This window comes from Taudactylus pleione, unplaced genomic scaffold, assembly GCF_031769625.1.
Source record: "Taudactylus pleione unplaced genomic scaffold, aTauple2 ptg000326l, whole genome shotgun sequence".
Lineage (NCBI taxonomy): Eukaryota > Metazoa > Chordata > Amphibia > Anura > Myobatrachidae > Taudactylus > Taudactylus pleione.
Window position 1 is genome coordinate 2672435 of NW_028284727.1, and position 24058 is coordinate 2696492.

The window sequence follows — 24058 nt, forward strand, 5'->3', positions numbered from 1 at the left end:
GGTGTTTAGCTTTCTTTTTTCAAAGCTCACTAATTTTAGTTTCATACTGATACATTTATAAAGAAAAAAAATCCCCAAACAATTCAAGCTGGGTACACACTGAGCGATGTGTACCCAGTCGAAAAGTCGGCCTGACATATCGGATCATGGGTACACATCAGAACGAGGTAATGAGTACAGAATGATACCTCGTTCCGGCCTTCATTACCTGCAAGGGGCTGCTTGCAATATCGTCCAGTTGGACGTGCAGCACAACCAACGAGACAATGTCGCAAGCATGGTGCGGCCGATATGTCGTTTCGATTTAGGTTCGGATTCAATTAAAGTGAAAAAAAGTTTTGCCTATTGCCACTTTTCGCCTGTTTGCGTCTTATCTCCAAATTCAATTCCAGGACGTCTTCGCCTAAGCAGAAACTCGATGCACTGAAAACAGGCTGAAAAGTTTCTCCAAAGAATGGCAGACGGAAAAAAGTGCAAAATCTCTATTTTGGGGTGCAAATGTGGGGAATTGATTCAGAACCATTTGGTCATGCATTCGCCTATTTACGTTTTCTCCTGTTCTGTAATTGAATAGGGTGAAACGTGGGGATGTGCATGCCTCAAATTTGTGTCCCAAACAGGCGAATGCGGTGGAAAGTACAATAGGCGAAAAGGAACTGATTTGCTAAGTTGCGTATTTTGGCAAAAAAACGGCCGCGCAATTTTGAGCGGAAAAAAAATTAGTTCATCGTTCATGATGAAAGGGTGGTCTCGTTTTTATCTTATCAGGGAGATATATTCCTTCTTTAAAGGGGTCAGGATCGTCAAGAGACCAGGAACAGCAGGTTCTCCTGCGGTTTGTGGTAATAGTATTTGAAATTTACGTGAATTAGACTCCCTGCTGGCTTTCTACGATGTGCAGAGGAGATATTGCGCAGCATCAAAACAGACTAGAATCAGATGGATCAGATATTATTCAGCTGGTCTTCTGTCCACACAATTTATCAACCTTTAACATTTTCATATTCTTGGTATCTAAACACACTAGCTTTCGTTGGAAAGTTTTGAGTTTCTCTCTGTAGGAGGGTACCTGAGCTTTAAAACAATGTAGTAGTCCCCCCTCAGATAGGAAAATAATGGGGGAAGAGAGGATTTTTATACTTAAATCTTTTTCTCAAAATCAGTCTGTAGAACACTGTGCTCCCTCCCAAGCTCATTGCTCAGTCCTGTTGTTTGTTTGGACTGGAGTGTCTGGTCAGTGTTCCTCTCTAACCTTTGGGGCTTTGTAATGCATGAAACGGTGAGAGGTTTGGAGGGGGGTGGAGTTTTAGGCTTCAGAAGTTAGCTTCCTAGTACCCAGCACCTGGAACCCTAACCACAACCTCAAGTTAGCAGTGTGCCTCAGATGGAATTTCGAGGAATGGATTTATTCCTCTTTTTCTAGCGTTTATATAAAAGAGGCCTGTGGGATACCTGCACCAAAGGCAAAAAAATATATAATTTTTCATTTTGATATTTGAGTGAATACTGTTAATAGTGCTGCCTATCCCTTAACTACTTTTGGTTATTGAATAGTGTGGTATATATAATATATATATATATATATATATATATATATATATATGAGAATATAGAATAGTGAGCAGAGTCTAAAAATGCAGTTTACCGGTATCCAATTTGGTTAATTTGATCAGTCTCCAGAAGCATCTTCCAAAGCAGACAGAGAAATAGAGGCGGAGAGCCCTGCAGGGAGAAGTGTGTGATAATGTCGTTTTCATTCGTCATAGACTTCCACTTCCTATATTCCTCTTCCACATTCTTCTTCAGGTTGAAGCGACTTTCCTGGGGAACATTGTTCTGCTTGAAAAAAGCCTGTACGAAAAAAACAAATCTCAAATCAAATGTTATCATAGTACGACAATACAGATGTGTACATCTAGGTCCAATACGCCACTTACCTGACCTGGTGCGAGTGAGCCGCTAGGTCCCGTGCAACTCTGCTAGTGTCGGTTGTCTTTTTTGCATCTTTTTGTGCAAAAAATGCGTCTAAGTCGAAATACGATCCGAGTCTGCAGCAGACTGTGCTGATTAATTTGATATGCAACTCTTGTATATCTGTGCGCCTTTAGCCTTTAAGTATGTATTGGATTATTGGAAGCACAAGGGAACTTGGAATGAAAAGAGCTGTGGCCGCTACATTGTAGCACCGCTTATACAGACTCAGAAACTCAGTCGCACACATATATACAAGTGTTGCATATCAAATTAATCTTCGCAGTCTGCTGATGCATCCTAGTCACATCACATTGCTACTTAGACAAATTTTCAGCAAAAAAAATTGCAAAAAAAAAATAAAAAGACGCCCCGCAGTAGCAGAGTCTCACGGGATCTGGCGTGCCAAGAGGGCGCGACTGCAGCAAAGATGTGTAAGGACACGTCTGTATATATGTATGAAAAATTAATGTTAGAGGCTGATTGGTTGGTACTTTCTCCAGTTTAACTCTCTCCAAGATTTGATAAATCTCCCCCTAAATATCATGACATTTCTAATTAAAGTGCAAATAAACATAAAATCCTGATACATTAAAGAAAAAAATTAAAGACTTCATGCTCCACAGAAGAACTCTACAGATGTGTCTTCATTTACATAGCGTTTTTGCTCCATATGTCGCAACACCACAAGGCAGATATCCAATTTTAGACTTTTACACTTGTGTCTTTTCAACTCGCAGCCATTCACAAACAAACTTGAGGTGTACTGGGGACTTGGTATTTCCAATTTTCTAGTATTGTGCCAGTGTAATTTCGCACAAAGCTGGGTTGTGGGACGCATGGTCACATCAGTCTCTGGTCTGTTGCCTTTTTCTCAGATTGGCATCTTTTTGGCAATTGCTTTAGCACGCAAATTCACTAGTGGTGTACAGGGTGTGCTTTATTGCATTAACAGTGTGAAAGACAAACTCAGCGGCGTGGGGAAGGCTGTAATGCATGCAGCAAGGCCGAGGGCTGTAGTGCGTGCAGCTAAGCCGAAAAGGGGGGTGTGGCCTCGCTACCCGAACCCCCGTTGTAATCCCTCCGGGGGTCCCAGAGGTGCGGACTGCCCAAGAGGACCACTCTGTGTGCAGTGACGGCTCCATTACTGTGTCAGGAGCAGAGTGCTGCACAAAAGCTACAGTGCAGCACCCGGCTCCTGTCGCTGAGGAGCTGGCACTTTGTCACCCCTCGGCGGGCGACACCTGGGTGCACCCCCCTTGTTACGCAACTGCACAAACTGAGTAACTTACTGAGCAAAGTTTGGCTCGCCATATGAGGCTATATGCCATGATTTGAGGATAGGATGTAAAAAAGAAAAAGGAAAGCTGTTCATATATATAAAAAACAGTGGGCAGTGTCACAAAGTCTTCGCACAATTTTTGTTGGGGGGGGCACCATTAAATGTTCAAGGAATAAACTCAGTCTTTATAGCACACTAGCTCCCACTTGTGGTTGAAATTACCAATACTATATTTACCTGCAATGGAGCTGGGAAACAGCTGAGTGTGTGCAAAGCCCAGTTATGTGGCGTAAAGCTAATAATGGTTTGAAGAATGTCTTTGCACCAAGTACCTTGAATTGATTCAGAGCCTGTAAAAAAATCTAACAAAAAAACAAAAACATCTTATTAAGAAATATAACAAAAGCAAAAAAAAACAAAAAACAGGCATACCGGAAATTGTTGTACATTCATGTAAATATTTACACAAATCGATTTACTTTTTATGAGCAAAATTCAAGCTGAGAACTGCGGACTACAAAATGCCCCGAAAATCCCAGGCACTTCAGCAGAGGTGTTATTAGAATATGGTGATACTTGCAAAACAGTCCTTTTGGGTCTATTTTGCACATATTACCCCTGAAAAGAATAACTTCCTTTAATAACTGTTATAAAATGAAGTCTCTTTGAGCATAATTGTGGCTAGCGCATGACAAACTATATATCCTTGACAGTTTTAAATTGCCCACTCTTACAGGTAATGTGCAAAGTCAGTAATGAGTTTGTCCTTTCCGGACCTGGCCATACCCAAAATACATCACCCATCCCCTATGATGCCACACAACTCCGTTTTCACTAGGTCATACCTATAACATATTGTATTCTGAGTGAATTACAAAACTGAAAACAAAAATAAATGATGGCGAGAATGTTATGGAACTGTACCAAATGATGATCTTTAATAACAGATGTAATTGTACCTGATCAAGAATCAATTTCCATTTACATTAGACAAATGGGAAATTAAAAAATATACAGGGTTAGTTTCCCTTATACCTGAGACATAATTTGTTATACATGTGCAGTAGGTACTGTTACGCACAAACAAGAACAAGGCTCTCTGCATTCTCTGCCTCGTTCCCAGATCCTGCCCTGGTATAAATTAGTTTACATGCAAAAATATTTTGGAATGGACAATCTGAAATTGTACCATAAAGTACAGACACCTCCTGTTTCAAGGTCAAGATGGTTACTACTTTCTTAATTAACATTTCAGTTTAAGTAGAATTATAATACATGAAAGTACCAGTGACGTGAGTCGCTCTTGCCAGTGTCAGGATAAGAGCCCTGTTAAGTTCCTCTGACTCTGCTGATAAAACGGTTTTGGGATCATTGAGGAAGCGAGTAAACTGTGGTTGCACCTCAGAACTGCCAAGAGCAGTGATCAACCTCAGAGCTGTACTTTCAACACTTGAAATAAAGAGACAGAAAGGTTACACTATCAGGGCATCTGATAACTGAACATCACTTCATACATAGAAAGAATACAATCCACAAGTGTTGATTCATTTACTTTTACATTAGCAACAACATGCGCATGAAATGAAATTATTATTTACCAGATTACCAGATGGCATAATATATACAGAATTTTGGATGAAGTGGTGGGAAATCTTTAGTTAAAATATTGCTATTGTACCAACTACCACATCTATAAACCAGGACACTAATGACTATAACGTAAATAGTGTAATATGGCTACTGTACTGCATTATCTTTGAATTTTCACGTAAAACATTCTACAGTGCATGGAAAATTCCTCGTCCTTAAAATGAATTTCAATTATGACAAAACTACAGAAACACCACATCTGAAATATCTACACTGCAAAACTATTGGCAGTTATCTGGAACACTAACCAGAGGTGAAGCTGATTCTGATTGGTTTGTGGGACTCCAGCTAGCGAATGGAGGTGACTCAAGAGCTGCACTCGATAATGAGGCTGGATATGGTGCATTCGATAGCTGAACATTTCCAGCAACGTGTGAAGGATTCCCCATGCATGAGACTTGAATACAGTAGGCAACAGTTGACCTATAAGAATAATACAATATTATTTTAAGCCAGCACAATAGAAACTTCTTAGTAGCAATGCCAACAACTGTATTCCTAAAATTATAAAAGGATAGCTAGATTAAAAAGGAGCCATTTCATATAGAAGAATGGAAGTAAAACTACTAATATATTACCAAATAATAATAGAGGGACTACTAGAGGCAATGCATAGGGGGACTAAAGGGCATTAATGTGCGGCATAATGTGTAAAGGCCGGGCATGGCTGTGTGGCATCATTTGTAAGGGCTTAGGGGAGGTCAGAGATATATGGGGAGCTCTAAAGTATAAATAATGATGGGACCCAGAAATGGTCAGGAAGTACCACATGTTTTTTTTTTTTTTTATAGTGGAGGGTCCCACCCACATATTTTGTCACTCACCGCAATCACTGGATGAAACACAGCAGGTTGGTTAGCAGTAGAACAGCAGCATATTTAAAAGATATGAAGGTACAAACATATAGAGAAGATGGGATTTATTTGCATGCATGATGTTTTTTTCTTCTTCTGAATCCATTGGCAAACATTGGTGCCAAGGTGATAGCCTCCATTAGGACATTGTCACTTTAAAATATGAAAACTGACGCAAAACATCAACCTGTAAAACCTTGTAAAAAAGTATTATCTAGGAACCAAATGGCCGCCTGCCAAAGCTGCTAAGCCAAAGCCCACCTATTATTGTTTCTTTATATGGCGCCACAAGTGTTCCGCAGCGCCTTACAAAGTACATAACCAAAAAAGTGACTTACAGTACAATACAATGCAGGACAAGGACATGGATAATATACATTGATACATTGGTGACCATAACACCCAAATAAGCAACAGAGCATATGCAACCCAGTGTTAGGTTCCCTACTGGGGAGTAAAAAGTAAATGAAAATAAAGTAAGGAGAAGCACAAGAGGGTATAGGGTCCTGTTCGCAAGAGCTTACATTCTAAAGGGGAGGGGCAGACAGACACGCATGATACAGATAGGGAAGACAGGGAGGAGGGAGCATGTAGCAGCAAGTTAAGATGAGGGGCTGGAAAGCATTGATGAAGTAAGACTGGATAAGGGCCACGACTTCCTCACCAGATACAGTGGAGAAGGATGTCAGTGTAGGTAAATTGGAAGGGGAGGGATGATCCGGGAAAGGAGGAGGTGTAGTGCTGGGTGACAGGTGGGATATGATGTCCTGACGTATGGATTAAATTTTAGATGTAAAATAGGTATGCAAAGTCAAGGGCAAAGAGCGAGGAGGGAAGGCGAAGAGGGGGTGGTCAGAGGAGGGTGTTCAGGGTGGTGAAGAGACGCTGGGAATTTGAAGACTGGGAGGAGATGAAGTGCTTGAAATATGACTGTTTAGAGAGGAAAAGGGCAGCACTGTAGGATGAGAGCATAAATTTGAAATGGAGAAAATCTGCCTTAGAGCGTGACCTCCACTGTCGCTCGGTGGTTCATGAACACTTTTGCAGATATCTGATGCATTTGGAATGCCAGGGTTGAAGTGTGGCTCTGGGAGGGTGAGTAGTGATTGCCGAAGCAACAGAGTCAGTAGCAGAAGTAAGGGAGGCATTGTATAGGGAACCAGCTTGTTCAGGGTAGGAGACAGAGCAAAGGGTAGCGAGTCAAGTAGGGAAGAAAAATAAGCGATAGCCTCAATGTTACGCCTAGTAATAGTGGCCTTAGGAGGTAGAGGAGGGGAAGGAGAGAGGGATAAGTTAAAAGAGAGAAGGTGAAGGTCAGAGAGGGGAATGGGAGTAATCAGAAACATCACAACGGTGAGTGAAGACCAGATCAAGTGAATGCCCACTCACATCGGAGGGTGTGGAGGTCCATTGGGAGAGACCATATGAAGTTGTGAAGGCGTTTGGAAGCAGAGGATTCAGTGGGGATATCAATTGGAATATTGAAGTCACCTAGAATAATGGAGGGGAGGTCTGAGGAGAGAAAGTGAGGGAGCCAGGAAGCAAAGTTGTCAAGGAATTTGTAGGGAGGGCCAGGGGGACGGTAAATGATAACTACTCGCAGGTGTACTGGTTGGAAGAGGTGTATAGCATGAACCTCACATGATGCACACACTGGCCTGGTACAATGAGCCTTCACGTTATAAGGAACAGGTTTCCCTTTTAAGAGCTATAACTCCGTGATCCATCTGGCTAAAGGCTGTTTAGATGCTATCCAACCTATTTTATAATCATCATTTAGGATCAAAAGATCATCAGTCTTCCTACAATGAAGTATTCTTTATCACGTATCCTACAGTACATGCTCGGACAACATCCAGTAAATGAAAAGATCACTCTTCCTCTATAAATGGATTCTGACCCAATGCCAGACTCAGTGTCCTGGTTTATGGTGAATTATAAAAAAATAATCAACTTAGGTTGCAAAAATTTTGTATGGAGAACAGCTCTATCCTAATGAAATATCAGATGGTGGCTCCGTTCCAGCATTACTCTGAGCTGGGGTTTGGAATAAAAGATCTCCATGAAAAAGATAGACCCCACATGGTGGACAGTCAAAAGGCCGACAGGGACAAAATGCCGACATGGATGGAGATAGACCAGTATAAAAGGTTGACAGGGTCAATTGGACAACAGTGATATGGTCAACATGTTTTTTGTTTTCCAACTCTAATCTTCACCCTAACCCTGACCCTGACCTTGGTGCCTAACCCCAAACATCGGGGTAAGTGCCTAACCCTAACCATCCATCCTAGTGCCTAACTCTCCCGTAAGTGCCTAACCGTTAAAGAAAAATAGTTGACCATTTGTGTCAACCTTTTCTACACGTCTAACTCCATCCATGTCGACCTTATGTCCCTGTCGACCTATTAACTGTCTACCACATGGTGTCTATCTAAACATTTTCGACCTTTTAAATGTAGATCTATTGACTGGAACCTTATTAGATGTTGAAGGCCAAAGGGTGGACTGGCTGCCATGTGAGAAACATGGGATTGACATATTCCAGTGGTTCAAAAGGAGCTTGCTGTAATGCTTTAAACACTAAATTCGACTCTTATGGGCTTTTCCTGGAAGAAAATGGTGATCTGAAATATATCACATCCTGTAAGAAGGTTTGCAAGGCCAGTAAATTAGCTAGCCTCTACTGGAAGAAAAAGCAAAGATCAACTCTATACAAGTTATTATCCAAATCACCATGCAGGAACATGAAAAGATAGATAAAGTTAAAAGTAGTAATTAGCCAATTCCTATTCTCACGAGGAAAACATAGGTGTCCCAGACCTTCAAATACTTGCAAAAAGTAGTTTTATCATATCACTGAGCATTGTTTTGATCACCCTGTCGTCTTCTTAAAACCATTGCATCAACTGCCACTACATTAAAGCCAGAGGTCGCCAAGGGCGGTCTTCAAGACTCCAGCAGTTCAGGTTTTAGATATCCATGGTTGAACACAGGTACTAATTAAGTCACCTGTGCTCAACCATGGATATATCTAAACCCCACTTCCATATTGTTAGAAATTTGAAAACGCTCGCACAGCAGTTTTCAATCAGTGTGAGCGGAGCTGACACAGGAGCAGTTTTACCCCAGCCTGCCTCCTGGACTCTGCAGAGAAAGGGGGGCTGGGCTTTCACTTACTACATCTGTCAGCTCCACAGACATGCAGTCAAGGTGAGTGAGCCTGTCAGCTCTTGCTGGATCGAGGCATGGGCACTGCCAGGCGGTGGGGACCGAAGTCCTTTCTCCACATTGTATCTGATTTAGGCTAGCTTTTCTGCCATCTGCCATGAGCACAATAAGGAGCAAGAACAGAATGCGATTTCAAACATTGGAAGAGGATTGGAGGATATGTTTGTCAGCCATCCAACCTCGCACAAAAGACCTCATGAGATGTCACAAAGCCCAATAAAATGATCCATACTGTTCTTAAATATAAGAATGAATAAAATTGTACCAATTGCACTTTTAAACACAATCCTAAAATCCTAATAGCAATTTTAATGATAAAACCTTGCCTCAAACAAAAAACCAATGGTGTGTCTTGGCATTGCTAGCATCTTGTTCAGTGTGCAATAAATAAAAAAAAAGGTTGAAAATCACTGCTCTAGCATTTCATCATGATATCTTATAATAGAGGTCATTTAGGACAGCAGACTTCTAAATCATTGAGACATGTTTAACCATGTATGCTAAACACTAATTGATTCTGAGAGATCTGCAACATCTTAATGTGAGCACCTAGATGGGAACTATTCCCTTCTATAACATAGACCATTATGTAAATTTACTAATAACATTTCTTACTGATGAATCCTTTGATGCCAAGTGATTCTATTTCCATATAAACCAACAAACGGCTGTAAGTTTCCACAAGTGCAGGAGCCAAAGCTGGGCTAGATTTTGCAAGGGCTAGTTTAATAACTCTGGTTGCAATGCTGTGAATGAGGCTGGAAAAAAGAGACAATTGTATGCATTAAGTAAAATGTATGATTATCTCTGACTACAGGAATTTTACTTTTTTCTTTGTGTGTTATAGTCAAGAATGGACTAGAAGTAGTATTTACTTTTGTACATTTACAAGTAACTAAACTACATCATGTTTAACAAAACGCAAAAAAGAGAAAATGGGATTTTTGTACGTATGTTAAATCATTTGTACCCATATAATAGTGGACACTGAAAAACTGGTATTTAAAGCCTGGTGACATGCATTTGGGTACTTACAAATGTACCTCCAAAAACTCATGATCCTTCCTCTTTATACCCTCATTGGCAGCCTGAATCATCAGTATTTTTTTCAATACAGCACCAAGCAGAGAACAAGTAGTATAGCACAAAAGACAGAAGAAAGAAAAATGTTCTCCAACAAGAATAATAAACAAGGTTAAGAGTGAAAAAACAAATGGTGAACAGTAACAGAAACGGTGGCCAGGATCCCCAATTAACACAAGTACCCCTTCATCCACAGGGATACAAGAACACGGTGACATCACAATCTATCCCTAGGGTAGATAAACTCAGCAACAGCACCTTACGTTCAAAACTGCCATTTTGGATGAAAAATTATTGTATATGTAAAAAACTGGGAAGGGGTGTACCGAAGACCAGCCACACTATTAAAAGCAAGACATGGTAAACCCTGGTGAAGGAATGGGCTGAGAATGTCTGTGCACCAGTCTAGCACTATTAGTCTGTTTTCAACTTTTTGTGCACTTATAGATGCATCTCTCCCTGAGGGAATAGGTAGATCAGATAGAAAGACAGAGGAACTGACATGTCAACCTGATATTCCTACAGGTCTTTCATACTGGGAAAGCAGCTCTCCATCTGGCTGGTCATGTGATGGCGAGATTTGTTCCCTTTTAAAATGAGCTCAATCTGTTAAACGCTCTAATGGACCTCTGCAAATTGCACTGCCTCGATGGTGCAAACCACCAGAAAAGATGGAGGAACTTGTCTGTGAGCAAACAGGGAACTCACAAGTCTCTGAAGTGAGAGGATTTTGCCCACCCCCTGCGAATGTGTGTCATAAAAACCACAGGAATATAATCCATTGAGAGGGTATTAGTTTGAATAACTTTTACCAGATGGCTCAGACGGCTGAAGGATGGATCATCATCATCAAGGTCGGGGTATACCTTAATCAGTTAACTGACCAAATAACAGTTACTACCCCTAGTACAGAAAAGTGCAACCATCATTGTTCTGATCTTCGTAAACACACTCACTGCTGTAGCCAGAAGGGCATGGTTCAAAACTGATTGGTCTGAATAGCAAACCTTAAAAGGCACTGGTGACCCTCCCGAATTGGTAAATAGAGTACAAGCCCCTTGAAGTGCATGGGCAACTCATTCTAGCTTCCGGTTATTTTTGACTGACTTATAGGATTTCATCTTAAACCTGTCCATCCACAACTAATCGCTTAAAAATTTCAAGTTAAGCATAGGTCGAAAAAAGCCATCCAGGTTATGAACCAAGAAGAGATTTTAGTAAAAACCCATTTTTTTCTGGGACTAAAATAACTACAGCAGCCGCAATAAGGTTCCTCCTTAGTGCAAAACATTTTTTGGGGTCTTTGTGAAAACATCTGGTGGGGACTTCAGGAGATATATGATGTATTCCTTCCTCTCAACCAGACATCTGTGATGGTAATAAAAACCACTAGTACCAGAAGAAAAGCAGACAGGCTCTCACCATAGAAGATCCTGGGTAGGCAGTAATCCAGTCATACTGACCTTTTCAGACAGCTTAGGAGCTGAACGACTAGCTGATTAAGCCAGTTTACCTCCAAGCAGCCCCCTATGTTGAGTGGAGAACTGTCCCTGGATATGACAACGCTTTCCCAAACAAATGAAATAGAGAAACCATTCAGTCTAAAAGGGAGATAGAAACTCGTTCCCTCTGTGGCCAGGGAAACAAACAAACAATCTTATCCAGTTTAATACCGAACAAACACAGCTGAGAATATGGCAGTTATTGCAGAGTCCTTTTAACATTGTGTCCTCCTAAGCCAGAGGATATGGCATCCTGGTCCCAATGAGTCTCATATAAATGTTGGCATCCCCCAGCTATTCTGAAGCCGTCCAGATATGCTCCATCAGTGTAAGCAAATCTGATTTTGGTTGGTCACATTCCAGATGATCCGTCACATTCAAAACCTTCATCCAACTGCTCTGACAACAGACTCCCTCACTGAACAGACTTGAGGATGGGCTTAATTTTCCGATCAGAATTTTGGTGGTCTTTAATCTGCAATCAGGCTTAGTCCACAATTCCTCTAACAATGCACTATCATAATCTCTGATTTCTCTCGGTCTTCAATCTTCAACAAGTGCTGTAAACACCAAATCAGCAACTCAATACTTACTGTTCGAGTCCTCACTGGAACACAAGAGTCATACCCTCCCGTAGCCTGGAGAGAACACCGAAGCTGAGACTTCTGTAGTATGACATATTGGATGTTGTCAGAATCTTTCCCAAGGAAGAGGATACCCAAACCAGCCCAAGCACCCTGAACCGGCCTTGCCAGGACCTGAGCATAAACCAGCTTGTCAGGTGTTTTAACGTGGAACCTTGAAGGGACATGGCAGAGATGCATAGAGGAGGACATGATGCTACCCATTGCTGCTGTGGAAAGGACAAAAGGAGGTAGTGAGTGTCACGCCCTAGGATATGCTGCGAGTTTGTGAGCTTATCAATAATATGGGCCAAAGTCTGCCTAGTTTGACTACATTTGGAACATACATATACAAACTATTTCTAGACTTTTGGATCACATCCAAGGGAACAGAAGGAATCCTAGATCTGTATAAGAAACAAAAAGTACAACTTCCGGTATTCATCCATACTACGTCAGCCGTTGGAAAGCATGGAACCAAATGGAAGAAAGTTCTGTTGACTACATCGCCGTAACACATTAGGCTGTTGGAGCACATGGAGTGGAACACAAGGAGGCTCCAGTTTACAGCTTCCAGTTTCAGCCATGCTACATCCGGGATTTGGAAAGTGGAGATTAGATTTCTGGCAGTTTGTTTATTAAATTCATGTGTGTGAGGTATGTTTTTAATGGACAAGAGGGGGTTTATTAGAAAGAAAAGTTTGATTCTTACTATAGATATGCAGAGTATAGACACGCATCGGCACAGTGAAGCAGTGAGGACATTTAGTTTCCTGACCCATATTCAACTGCAGAGAGGACAAACAAGGTTCATCTTGGGACTTGTGTATGATACACCCTCTTGCTGCCACTATTCAGTAGGAAGCTAGTGACCTCAAATGTTTTTTGGGAATATACGTTTTATCAATAGGTTTTATATGAGTAATACATCTTATCTGATGGTGTTATGCAATATTTAATTCCTTTACATATTACCTGCTGTATATGGCAGTGCTAACCCTCATTGGTCCTTCAAATATTCTAAAGCTAAACAGTATATAAATCAAGATATTTCTGAGGTGTGGATTTTCTTCTATTTACCAAAGTACCTCTGATGGTAATATTTCTTCTTTGAGCTAGTAAAAGTATTAATACTAGATACTTTAACCTAGTGAATCTTCCTTATTTCATACTTGGGATAACCGGAGGACTTGATATCACATTGTTCACATGGGGGGGGGGGGGGACTTAATAAAATTACCACACTATATTATTGTATATTTACATTTTTATGTGTAAGGGAATTATTTCTTTCTATGAGCGAAGAAGGAAACATTGAAGCTCAGGACCAAGAAGTAATGTACTTCTTTATTGGTACATATGGTGTCCGCCTCAGACTGGGCACAAGACCATTTGACTGTAGAGAGAAGAAGGGATGGTGCAGGAGCTACTCTTGAGGTCTGTTCTGGTGGAGTTTCCAGACTGGGAAGCCTGCTGAGTTTGTTGCTGTAGGGATGTCACCTCCACCCATGCCAAGAAATGATGGAAGGTTGCTGCCAAAATAAGCAACTATTGGGTCCTCCACCCAGTGGATGCTATCCCACGCTAGGAGGCACTGCTGCAGGCATTCCCATACACAGAATAGACGATAAAGAATAAAGTCAAAATTAGAGTGGCAGCTATCAGCAGCCTAAAACATGTGGATAACTCTGGGTAGGCAGTATGAAAAAAAAACAAAAAAAAAAACCTTGAAGTCTCAGGCAGCCAATGTTGGTATAAAGTGGGGAGCTTGAGCATCTGCAGGTATATATAAAAGTGCACAAGCTCCTGTCTATGCACTCTACAGTATAACCTCAGCATTTTAGTGTTGCATGGATGAAAGCAGGGAAAAAAACTGCATAATCATTATCTACTAGCCCCAACAGACATAATCACTGCAGTCTCTATTTAAAGGTGGCTATAGATTTTAGAATCAATGTAAATATGTGTATAAAAAAACACAGCCTAAGAATAGCTATCCGATGTTGATTTTTTAATATAAATCATATGAAAGCATGTAGTCGTCATGTTTTCATTCTTAACTTGCTGATCAATTGTTACTTACAAGAGGAGGGGAAAGGGGAATTTAAAATGCCAGTGATATGTCAAATACTGTACTTCCACTTGACAAGGGGTAGGCAATGGAGGACACCATTTACCTAATTTGTTAACTAGCAATGAACACAAATAGAGCAGAGCATCCAGAAAATCTGACATACTGCCACTTCTCCAAACCTTAAGCACATGTGGGTAAGGGGTCACTGGAACCAGATAATTGCATTCCCATACCAGTTTACTGGGTTTTTATACGGTTTAATGCTAGCAAAAACATGATTTTGACACCAGCGTAAGGGGTCTAAGACTATTCAGTTTCTTTCAATCACTACAAAACTGTATGCTACAGTATCAGCCGGTTCCCAATATAAAACTGTTGGATAGGTCTTCTATTATTTAAAATAGTGCTTTTTGTAAGTCTGAATGAAATCTAGATAATAAAATTTAAAATTTATACCTCATCTTTGCATGAACTGTAAGCGAATCCAACAAGTTCATTGGAAGGGGGGTAGTAGATCCAGACGCCAAGCAATTAGTTCCTGGTAGAGGTATTTTCCCACTTCCATTTCCGTAAATAGATTCCACAAGCACCCCCATGGGTAATGTAAAACACTCAGAGTTGGTGGAATAAGCGTTGCACAGCAAGGCTATTTTGTAGTCATTCATTTGTAAACTTTTATTCCTTAAACTCTGTTGCAAGAACCTAAATAATGAATAGAACATTTCAATTCAAAATAAAACACTTATTCAAATAGAAGATGAGCTGTCAACGTTCCTATTAAAACCACAATGACTATTTTAATATCTGTTTTGCCAACTAAATTGAACCTGCAAGCTACATTAGCCATTTTTTAGAAGTGTGATCCTTTGAAAGAACTGCAAAACCTGTAATCAACTAAGGTAGTGTTTAGGCGTGGGATGTGCATTTAGGGCAGGGCTCGACAAATCCCAGTCGCCATGGCAACCAAGACTGGCACAACTAGGTTTTACAACAGCCAGCCAGGTAAATTACTAATAAAGTTATTTGAAAAACAAAAAAATTCTCCTCCAGAGGTAATTACAGCTTGGAGGGGGCGGGACAGTGCAAGCTTGTCACGCGAGGACTTAGGAGTGCGTGCCTACACGCCTGCCACATTCAGAGTGTCCCCCGCCTCCTCTGTTCTACCTGCGAAAGATGCCGCCAAGTGGGGGCCTTAGCTGGAGTCCGGTCCTTCTCTCCCTGCCTCTGCAGCACTTCCGGCACAATGAAGGAGAAGTGTGAAGCCCGGGAGAGTTGGACACTGCCAGTCCCGGAGCATAAGCAGCTTGTTGATCGGATCACGCAAAGGAGGTATATCATAAAATGACATGGAGCACAGTAATAACGCTTGCTGAAAAAGATGTTGCAGGCTTTACACAGTGTGTGATGGCTCCTCAGCTGGGTCATCTAATGAGCAGAGAGCCTGCCTTCACTGTGTTGTCTGCACCTAGCTGCTTAATTTTCTACACTGACACCCTCCTCTAGTATTATTGCTTTGGTTGGGGTATTGCGCTCTTCTCCAGTTTCTTTTTGGGGTGGGAAGCTCTATTATGTGGCATAATATAAAATTGGCCGCTACTGTGTGGCATAATATGGACTTGGGGTCCTAAGGTGCGGCATAATATGAATTGGAGACACTACGGTGTGGCATTTTGAATTGGGGGCAGGTTTGGAAATGTGGCAGAATCTGATGACCATTGAAAAGGCATGTGTGGTGGTCTGATGGCATGTGAGTAGGTTGAGGAGCATTAAAGGGCATGTGTGTTGGTCCATACAGGTGTTCATATATTTTGGGCACGGATGATGGTTTGGCTCCTAAACTTTTAAGCTGGCTCCTAGATTTGACAATTTGTCGAGCCCTGATTTAGGGGTTAATTAAAAAGTAATATCTGTTGGATTATTTTCTCTGGCCTACATGATCCACATGTAGAAATAACACTATCGTAGAATGTAAGCTCTCTCATGTATGCCCTGTTTTCACCACTGTCCAACACCATAGAGCACTGTAGCACCTTAAGGCCCCTACACACTCGACAATACTTTGAACGATTTGGCTGATTCTGATGCATCAGAACAACAAATCATTCAAATCGCCAAGTGTGTACACACTATGCGCACACCCGGGGCCTCGTTCGTCGCATCTTCATATCTTTTGTACATGCAGGAACATCACTCAATCTCATTAACGATTCGCCGCAGATGGAGCTGTGTGTACGCACTACCAAACGACGAAAGATATGTCGTTCTGACCTGGCTGATGCGGGCATCACTTAACTGGCACTCCTCTCCTCCATTTTGTGTATGAATCGTCGGTGGAAAGGGAAGCATCCAGACGCAATCACCACACAGCATAAGTATATATGCCTCCCTCTATACTACTAGTGACACCCTGCTGACCACCAATATGTATTATGTCACTGACCACTAATGACCCATTCTGAATCCTAGGTTACCCCGTGATGCAGTGTTGTCCGCAGAAATTTTTTCCACCCAGGTGGGGGCCTTCGCAATTATGCGCGCGCCGGGAAAAGGGGTATCTCCCTATCCAGCCCGACAGGTCTCAGGCTGCTCCCCCACTGGCTCTCAGTCAAAAGTGCCCATTATGAAGTGCCCCCTGTAGTTTAACTTTGCCCTTATGCATTGCCCCCTGGCTGAAGTAGTGCCCCCAGACTGATCCCTTATGTAGTGCCCCTAGGCTGGCCCCTTATGCAGTGCCCCCAGGTTTAATAGTGTCCCTTATGCAGTGCCCCCAGGCTGGCCCCTTATGCAGTGCCCCTAGGTTTAATAGTGTCCCTTATGCAGTGCTCCCAGACTGGTCCTGGCCCCAGCCCAGCACTTACCTTTACTTGATGGCCATGGCCGCTCCAGCGCGCTGACTGGATCTAACTAGATGCAGCAGGCACGCGGGGCAGGCTCCTCATGTTGCGGGTGATGTCATGATGTCACCCGCGCAGTGCATCACTGGGAATGCTGGCCTCTGAAGCGATCAGAGGCTTCTTTAGCCACCGGTCACTTCAGAGGCTAGCATTCCACAGCGGGGGTCGGCAGGGGTCAGTGGGGAAAAGTTCCGGGCAGCAGGCTGTTTCTGTCGGGCGTTGCGCCCGCAGAAAACAGCCTGGGGAGAACATTGGGATGTCCTTTTTTGTAATACACCCATTCTTCTTTTCAATTTTGCAGTTAGTTCTGGCTTATCGACCTCTCGTGTGAGACATTGTGACAGGTGATACAAACAAAATGGCTGCTAAGCTATTTTGCTGTTAAACTGTTCAGAGTACTTTTAATGTGCATATTAGTGATTGTATTGAGATTAGAATGTTTCTATACAGTTTAGCTATGCAGTTTGATACGAATATTCAACTATGTTAACCAAGTAATGTATTGTTTTATTAGAAGGTGCCCATTGATATGATTCTCAAAGGAATGTGCCTTACTTATATATTTTGACTATTGTATTTAAGATGTGTGATAATGTGTGATATTTATTGTTTAAAGAAATGAGCCTTGAACATATAAATGTCCATGTCACTTGTTAGAATACTGTGCCAATAACTATATTTGAGGAAATGCTGCCCCCTATTGTTCATACTTATTTTAATATTATGACCATATAAGGTATATAGTATCTTTGTTAGGAGCCCTGTAATTAGGTGTGAAATGTGGAAGTCTGTAGCCTTTAACTCCTGTCTCCAAATCTGACTGCAGAAAGTGCAGGGTCCGGTGTACCATCCGGCCTATTGTGTAGGGCGAGGCTCCCGGATGTTATTTGTGCTGTATTGGACCATTATTGGAATTAATAAGAAATCTAAGCTAAGTACCAATAAATCCTTTTAATTAACTTAAACTGTGTGTGTAGTGTGTCATTCATGTCACTCTGTTGCTGTCTTCCTGAACCTTCCGTTTCCACCGGAAATAGACATTCACAAACAAAAAGACCTCGTCTCAGTTATGTTATTGTCCACACATACACCCCTAATCTACTTTGGGTAAAACACTCCAGACCAACAATGTTACCTAGACATGTGCATATGTATATATTGCACACTATTAAACCTGGTGTAATGTTGACTAATAAGTTTCATTCACACACAGGTCACTGCTCTTTTATTTATAATTCTTTTTTTTTTTACTGTGAACTTTAAAAAAAAAAAAAATAATAAGACAATAACCTTTGTGTGAATGAATCTTGCTTTAGGCACTCTAAACATAAAAAAGTACTTTATAAAAAAAAAATTAAACTCCAACATTAAACACAGTCAAAATATATACAGTTTTAAAACCAGTAAAAACATGTACAAACTTTTGCAAAAAGTAAAAAAAAAAAAAAAAAAAAAAAAAAAAAAAAATTACAAAAAATAATGTTTAAAGGCCTCTGTGGGGGCCACGCCAAGTGTCCAAAATTCTGGCCAGATAGCGATTTGTAGTCTGTGGATTTCAATTTTTTTTTGCAATGATTTCCTGTATATGCTAATATATATATATTTTTTTCTAGTAGATATGGCTATGGACAAAGACCGCGAATTCTGGACAGGGTTTATTGACCTTTACAGAGAGGAGTGTTTTTGGAGAGTGAAGGCGAAAGACTACTCCATCGAGCAAAAAAAAGAATGCTGCCCTTCAAGAATGATCAGATTACAGCAAGAGTCACCACAGTGCAGCCTCCATCAACTTGGTCCATAAAAAGATCCAGAATTTGCGTACCGTGTTCATAAAAGAGCACAAAAAGGTGAAATCTACCATCCAACGCTCTGGTATTATGAGCACTTCACCCTGGACCAGGACCCTCAGCGCCCATCTCGGAGCTCTTTCGATCCAGAGCTGGGAAAAGAAGCCGAAGATTTTGGGGAAACGTCCAGCGTTGATTTGGTAAGTTTAACCATCTATAATAAAGTTAAAATTTGTCCTGTATAGTTTATTTTAGGCAGTCTTCCAGCCATGGCACTGCCCCCTCTCTATTAAAATAGGTCAGGTATTCTTCCCTAATCCTGTCTTGCGCGTGCGGTGCCATTTAACAAAATCCTGTTGCTGCCACAGACAACCACCGACCAAAGTACTCTGGCTGTTCCGGGTTATCCGGCATAGCTGTGCCTGTTGTCCATTGCTGGATGGTTTTCCACCTTAGAAAATGATGCATGCTGAGACAACCCAGTCTATCTTGTGCACACGCAGGCTGATGGCTGTGTGGAAGATGCGGAAGTGATCGCTGAGGATGCCAAACACGTTCTCCACAATCCGGCATGAACGGAAAATGCACATTCGGCTTCATAATGTGTTCACGGAGTGCAAAGACCTCGTCAGCCACAAACACAAAATTTAGGCTGTGCTTTGTTTCCTGAACAGACTAAGTTAAGGCTTTTGGAGATGAGCTTCTCGTAGAAAATCTCCTGTTTGAAGGACCCACCATCTGAAGCATGACCATTCTTGCCAACATCCACAAATAGAAATTCATAGTTTGCATTCACCACAGCCATCACAATGCTGAAGAATCCCTTGAAGTTATAGTAATAGGATCCAGTGTTGGCAGGTGGGGTTATTCGAAAATGCTTGCCATCTATAGCTCTCCCGCATTTAGGGAAATTTGTTCAAATTAGTCAGCAATGCTTTTCCATTCCTCCACGGTTGTTGGGAACTACAATTAAAACCGAAAAAAAAAAAAAAATGGTTACCTTTATGCAAAGAAAATGTTTTTCATTTTTTTTTTTTTATTTACAGACTTCAACCCCTGGCCTGGACATTGACGTCACCCAGGACATCATGGAGAGTGAGTGTGAAAGCTCTACCAAAGCAAGACCAAGGCCACACCAAAAAAAAAAAAAAAAAAACCCAGCGACGCGTGGCCAGCAAAAACAAGCCACAAACTAGCACCCCTGCAGATCAATTTCTACAAAGGGCTGAAAAGGTGCTTTAAAGCCCATCTGACCAATTTGACATCCTAGCATCAAATTTGGGCAGTGCGATGCGTCAAATGGTCCTGGTGCAAGAGCTCCAATTTCAGAGGCTGACCAAGGATTTGGTCATTCGTGGGACAAAAAAGAGGGCAACTAACGCCACTTACATTTAGAAGTGAGCCTCAGCAACACCAATTTGCCCCGCCCAGTACAATAATGGCTCCCACCCCATGAAATCGGGAATCTGCTGAATCAGGCCTAAAGTTTCAATAAAATGTGCAAATTTTTATGTTGCTTAATATTTTATAAATATAAAAAGGAAAAAAAAAATGCAGCAGTGTTTTAGAGTGCATAGTTTGTACGTTTCTAATAAAAATAATAAAAAATAAATAAAAGTGTGTTGTCTTAACTTACCTTAAAGTACAGCTGCTGCAGGACAGTAATGATGGCTTTGCAGGTCTCCGGTATGAGGAAGCCCAAAGCTTGAGGGGAGCTGAGGGAGTCAAAACTTCAGGTCAGCCAGGGATCTTCCTGTAGCCAGGTACCTAATGGTAGCAAACAGCCACTCCTCAGCAGAAATGGCCCTCTGCAACATGGTATTCTGCCTCCAGATGTAGGAGTTACCAGACACAGCAACTCCTCGAAAGTGGTGTCATCCAGATAGTTCTCCCGAATCTCCATAAGCAGTGGCATGTGAGAGAGAGACTCCTCCATTGTCCAGCATGATTATTATTATTATTTATTACCAGTTATTCATATAGCGCACTCTATATTCCCTAACACACACACACACGGGTTAATTTGTGTTGGGAGCGAATTAACCTACCAGTATATTTTTGGAGTGTGAGAGGAAACCGGAGTACCCGGAGGAAACTCACGCAAGCACAGGGAGAATATACAAACTCCGCACAGGTAGGGCCGTGGTGGGAATCGAACCCACAACGTCACTGCTGTGAGGCAGTAACGCTAACCATTACACCATCTGTGCTGCCTGATCTCAGGCTTCTCCTATTCTGGGCCCTATCCCCATGAGCTAACACCACAGCCACAGCATATGATGCCATAACTCTACAGCGAAAAGAATACATTACAAGAGAATGTAGAATAGACACTTTGTTAAGCCAGGCAAAACAAAGCAGAGCAGTAAAGCAATGTACAGTGTTTAGCCGGTATGCACCAAGCCTCACTAGTCACAGAGCAGAACTGCACAGAGCTAAAATGGTGTCGGTTTTATATACCCAGTAGATAGTACAGTCCATTATTTAAATTTTGCAGCTCTCTTTAAGATGGTCGTCAGGTGTTTCATTAACGATTATTGTTTGGTTGTTTATTGGATTGCACAGTGTGTATGCACTAGACTGTTTGTCCAGGAGTTCAGGGGAAATCTTTGACGACATTGCATCGTTTGAAAGTGCTCTGGTGTACCTAGCTTTACAAATCAATGATATTAATAGTTAGTTGTCCTAAAAACAATAATGTGTGCATAACTGACAAAGACAAAATGCATCATTAAGATAGTAAAATGTACTACAAAGTAATAGGTAAGAGAGAACCACATACTCGTGATGTAACTTTAGTGAGTGAGGAATAGGAATTTGCAGCTTGGAGTTGTCATTTTGAGCTTTCCTGTTCAGGTGTATCCAGATACAAGTCATCGCAAAGGAGTGAGTAGACTGAGGCTTGTTAATATCTGGGACAGGAATACACTGAAACAAATTGAAATGTAAGCATGTAGTTTATGTCAAATACTGTACATCTGGAAAATTTACAAAACCTGAATTAAAAGGTAAAAACTAGAATCTATAAAATAAACCATGCTTTAATATTTATGCAGTACAACAAGTATAACAGTATGTGGTAACTGCCTCTTTTGTATTAGTACAGGTTGAGTCTCCCATATCCAAAATGCTTGGGACCAGGGGTATTTTGGATATATCGCATTTTTCCTTATTTTGGATTATTTGCATATCATAGTGACATATATTGGGAATAGCACCCAAGTTTAAACACAGAATGGATTTAGGTTTAGTATACACCTTTCTACACATAGCCTGTACGTAATTGTATACAATATTTTTAATAATTTTATTCATCAAAGTTTGTGTACATACACAAAATTAATTTAGGTTTCATATATACCTTAAGGTGCATACACACGGTCAGATTTGTCAGATGAACGATATGAACGATTTGACCAACGATTTGAACTACAAACGATTTTTGACTGCATTAACATTAATGGAACCGTCCAAATCTGACTGCAAACACATCAGATGTCAGATATAGTTATCTGACAACCGGGAAAATGCATCGTTCATCTGACAAACATGTCAGATCTTCCTTCAGATATGAACTATTGAACGATTTTTAAAATCATTATCGTTCAGGTCGGAAAAAAAATCTGACCGTGCGTATGCACCATTATACACGCAGCCTGGAGATAATTTTATACATATTTCTAATAATTTTGTGCATTTAACAAAACAAAGTGTATGTACACTGAACGAACCATCAGAAAGCAAAAGGTGTCAACTATTTCAATTGCGCTCAAATAATTCCGTATTTCAGAATATTACATATTTTGGATTATTTGGTTATGGGAGACTTCACTTGTAGTACATGTCAGATATTTGATGTAATTACATTAAGTATTTGCAAATATTAGCTATACATCAACTGTGTAATGGCTATGTGCACAAGCAGAAATGACAACATGTATAGCAATAATAAAAAAAATAAAAAATAAAATAAAAAAGGTATCACCAGTGTTTTCCGTTTCAGCATTAGGTCACTTGGGGGACACTGCACTCCAAGATTTAATTGGATTTTCCTTGCATTATGGTAAATTTTGCTTAAATTATTTTCAACTAAAAAGGCAGTACTGCCAATCTAGGCGATTGTTACAAATGCATGGTTATGGATGTATTTAAAATGCCATTTCATGTAATAAATTATGCTTCTGTTTGGATGCATTTTACCCACATTATATTAGGGGCATTAGCTTATGTTGGCAGTTTTTCCTTGACATGGCAATTGCTTAACCTGATAGGGCATATGAGATTACCACACAATGAAAATAAATGTTAAGGATCCAAACCTATATTTAGCACATCTTTTAAGTGTTTAATGTGCTGCAACAGCCCATACCTTGCAGGTATAGTTAGTATTGCTGACTGTGGATAACTTTTAGTAAGTCAACTACGTCTATGCACAATAAAATGAACAGTAAAATCTGTAGGGCATTGGGAGAAAGCCCAAAAACATGAAGAATGCAGTCAAAAATATGAGATATGGTAAGAACTTACCCTTGTTATCTCTATTTCTACGAAGTCCATAGGGTTCCACAGGATACCTTGGGGTATAGGCGATGGCGGCAGACATCCAGGCACCACAGAGTTAAATGTTCAGCCTCCCAGGATGCACTGGGGTACCTCTCCTATACCCCGCCCCCGAGCCTCAGGCCACTCAGTTTCGTAACAAGCCATAGGCCGGAGCAGGAGCAAAAAAGAGAGAAGACAGTCTAGAACACACAAGAATCACATTCTCACCAGAAGGAGACGGAGAAACCGGTGACCAGATCAAAGCCCATCTGCAGTACAGGTGCGACAGGGCGGGAGTCCTGTGGAACCCTATGGACTTCGTAGAAATAGAGATAACAAAGGTAAGTTCTTACCATATCTCATATTTTCTACTTCAGGGTCCATAGGGTATCCACATGATACCTTGGGGATGTCCCAAAGCAGTATTCTTTAAGGGTGGGGACGCTCCTGTGCTGTACGGAGAATCCGCCGCCGAAAGGAAGCATCCTGAGAGGCGAAGGTATCAAAAGCATAATACCTTACAAAAATATGGACAGATGACCACGTGGCTGCCAATCACCGCTGA

At 41.2% G+C, this 24058-nt stretch overlaps 1 protein-coding gene across 2 annotated transcripts in view; it reads right to left on the reverse strand.

Annotated features, from left to right (window-relative positions):
* MED23 (mediator complex subunit 23) overlaps nt 1–24058 on the reverse strand; it is a 168309-nt gene that overhangs the window by 71407 nt on the left and 72844 nt on the right. For both annotated transcript variants that reach the window (XM_088443095.1, XM_088443094.1), the window contains 7 exons: nt 21734–21879; nt 14727–14972; nt 9604–9746; nt 5152–5326; nt 4539–4702; nt 3491–3615; nt 1646–1851 (listed from right to left, as the gene is read on the reverse strand). In XM_088443095.1, the coding sequence (XP_088299221.1) occupies nt 1646–1851; nt 3491–3615; nt 4539–4702; nt 5152–5326; nt 9604–9746; nt 14727–14972; nt 21734–21879 (1205 nt within the window). The remainder of the gene's footprint in view (nt 1–1645; nt 1852–3490; nt 3616–4538; nt 4703–5151; nt 5327–9603; nt 9747–14726; nt 14973–21733; nt 21880–24058) is intronic.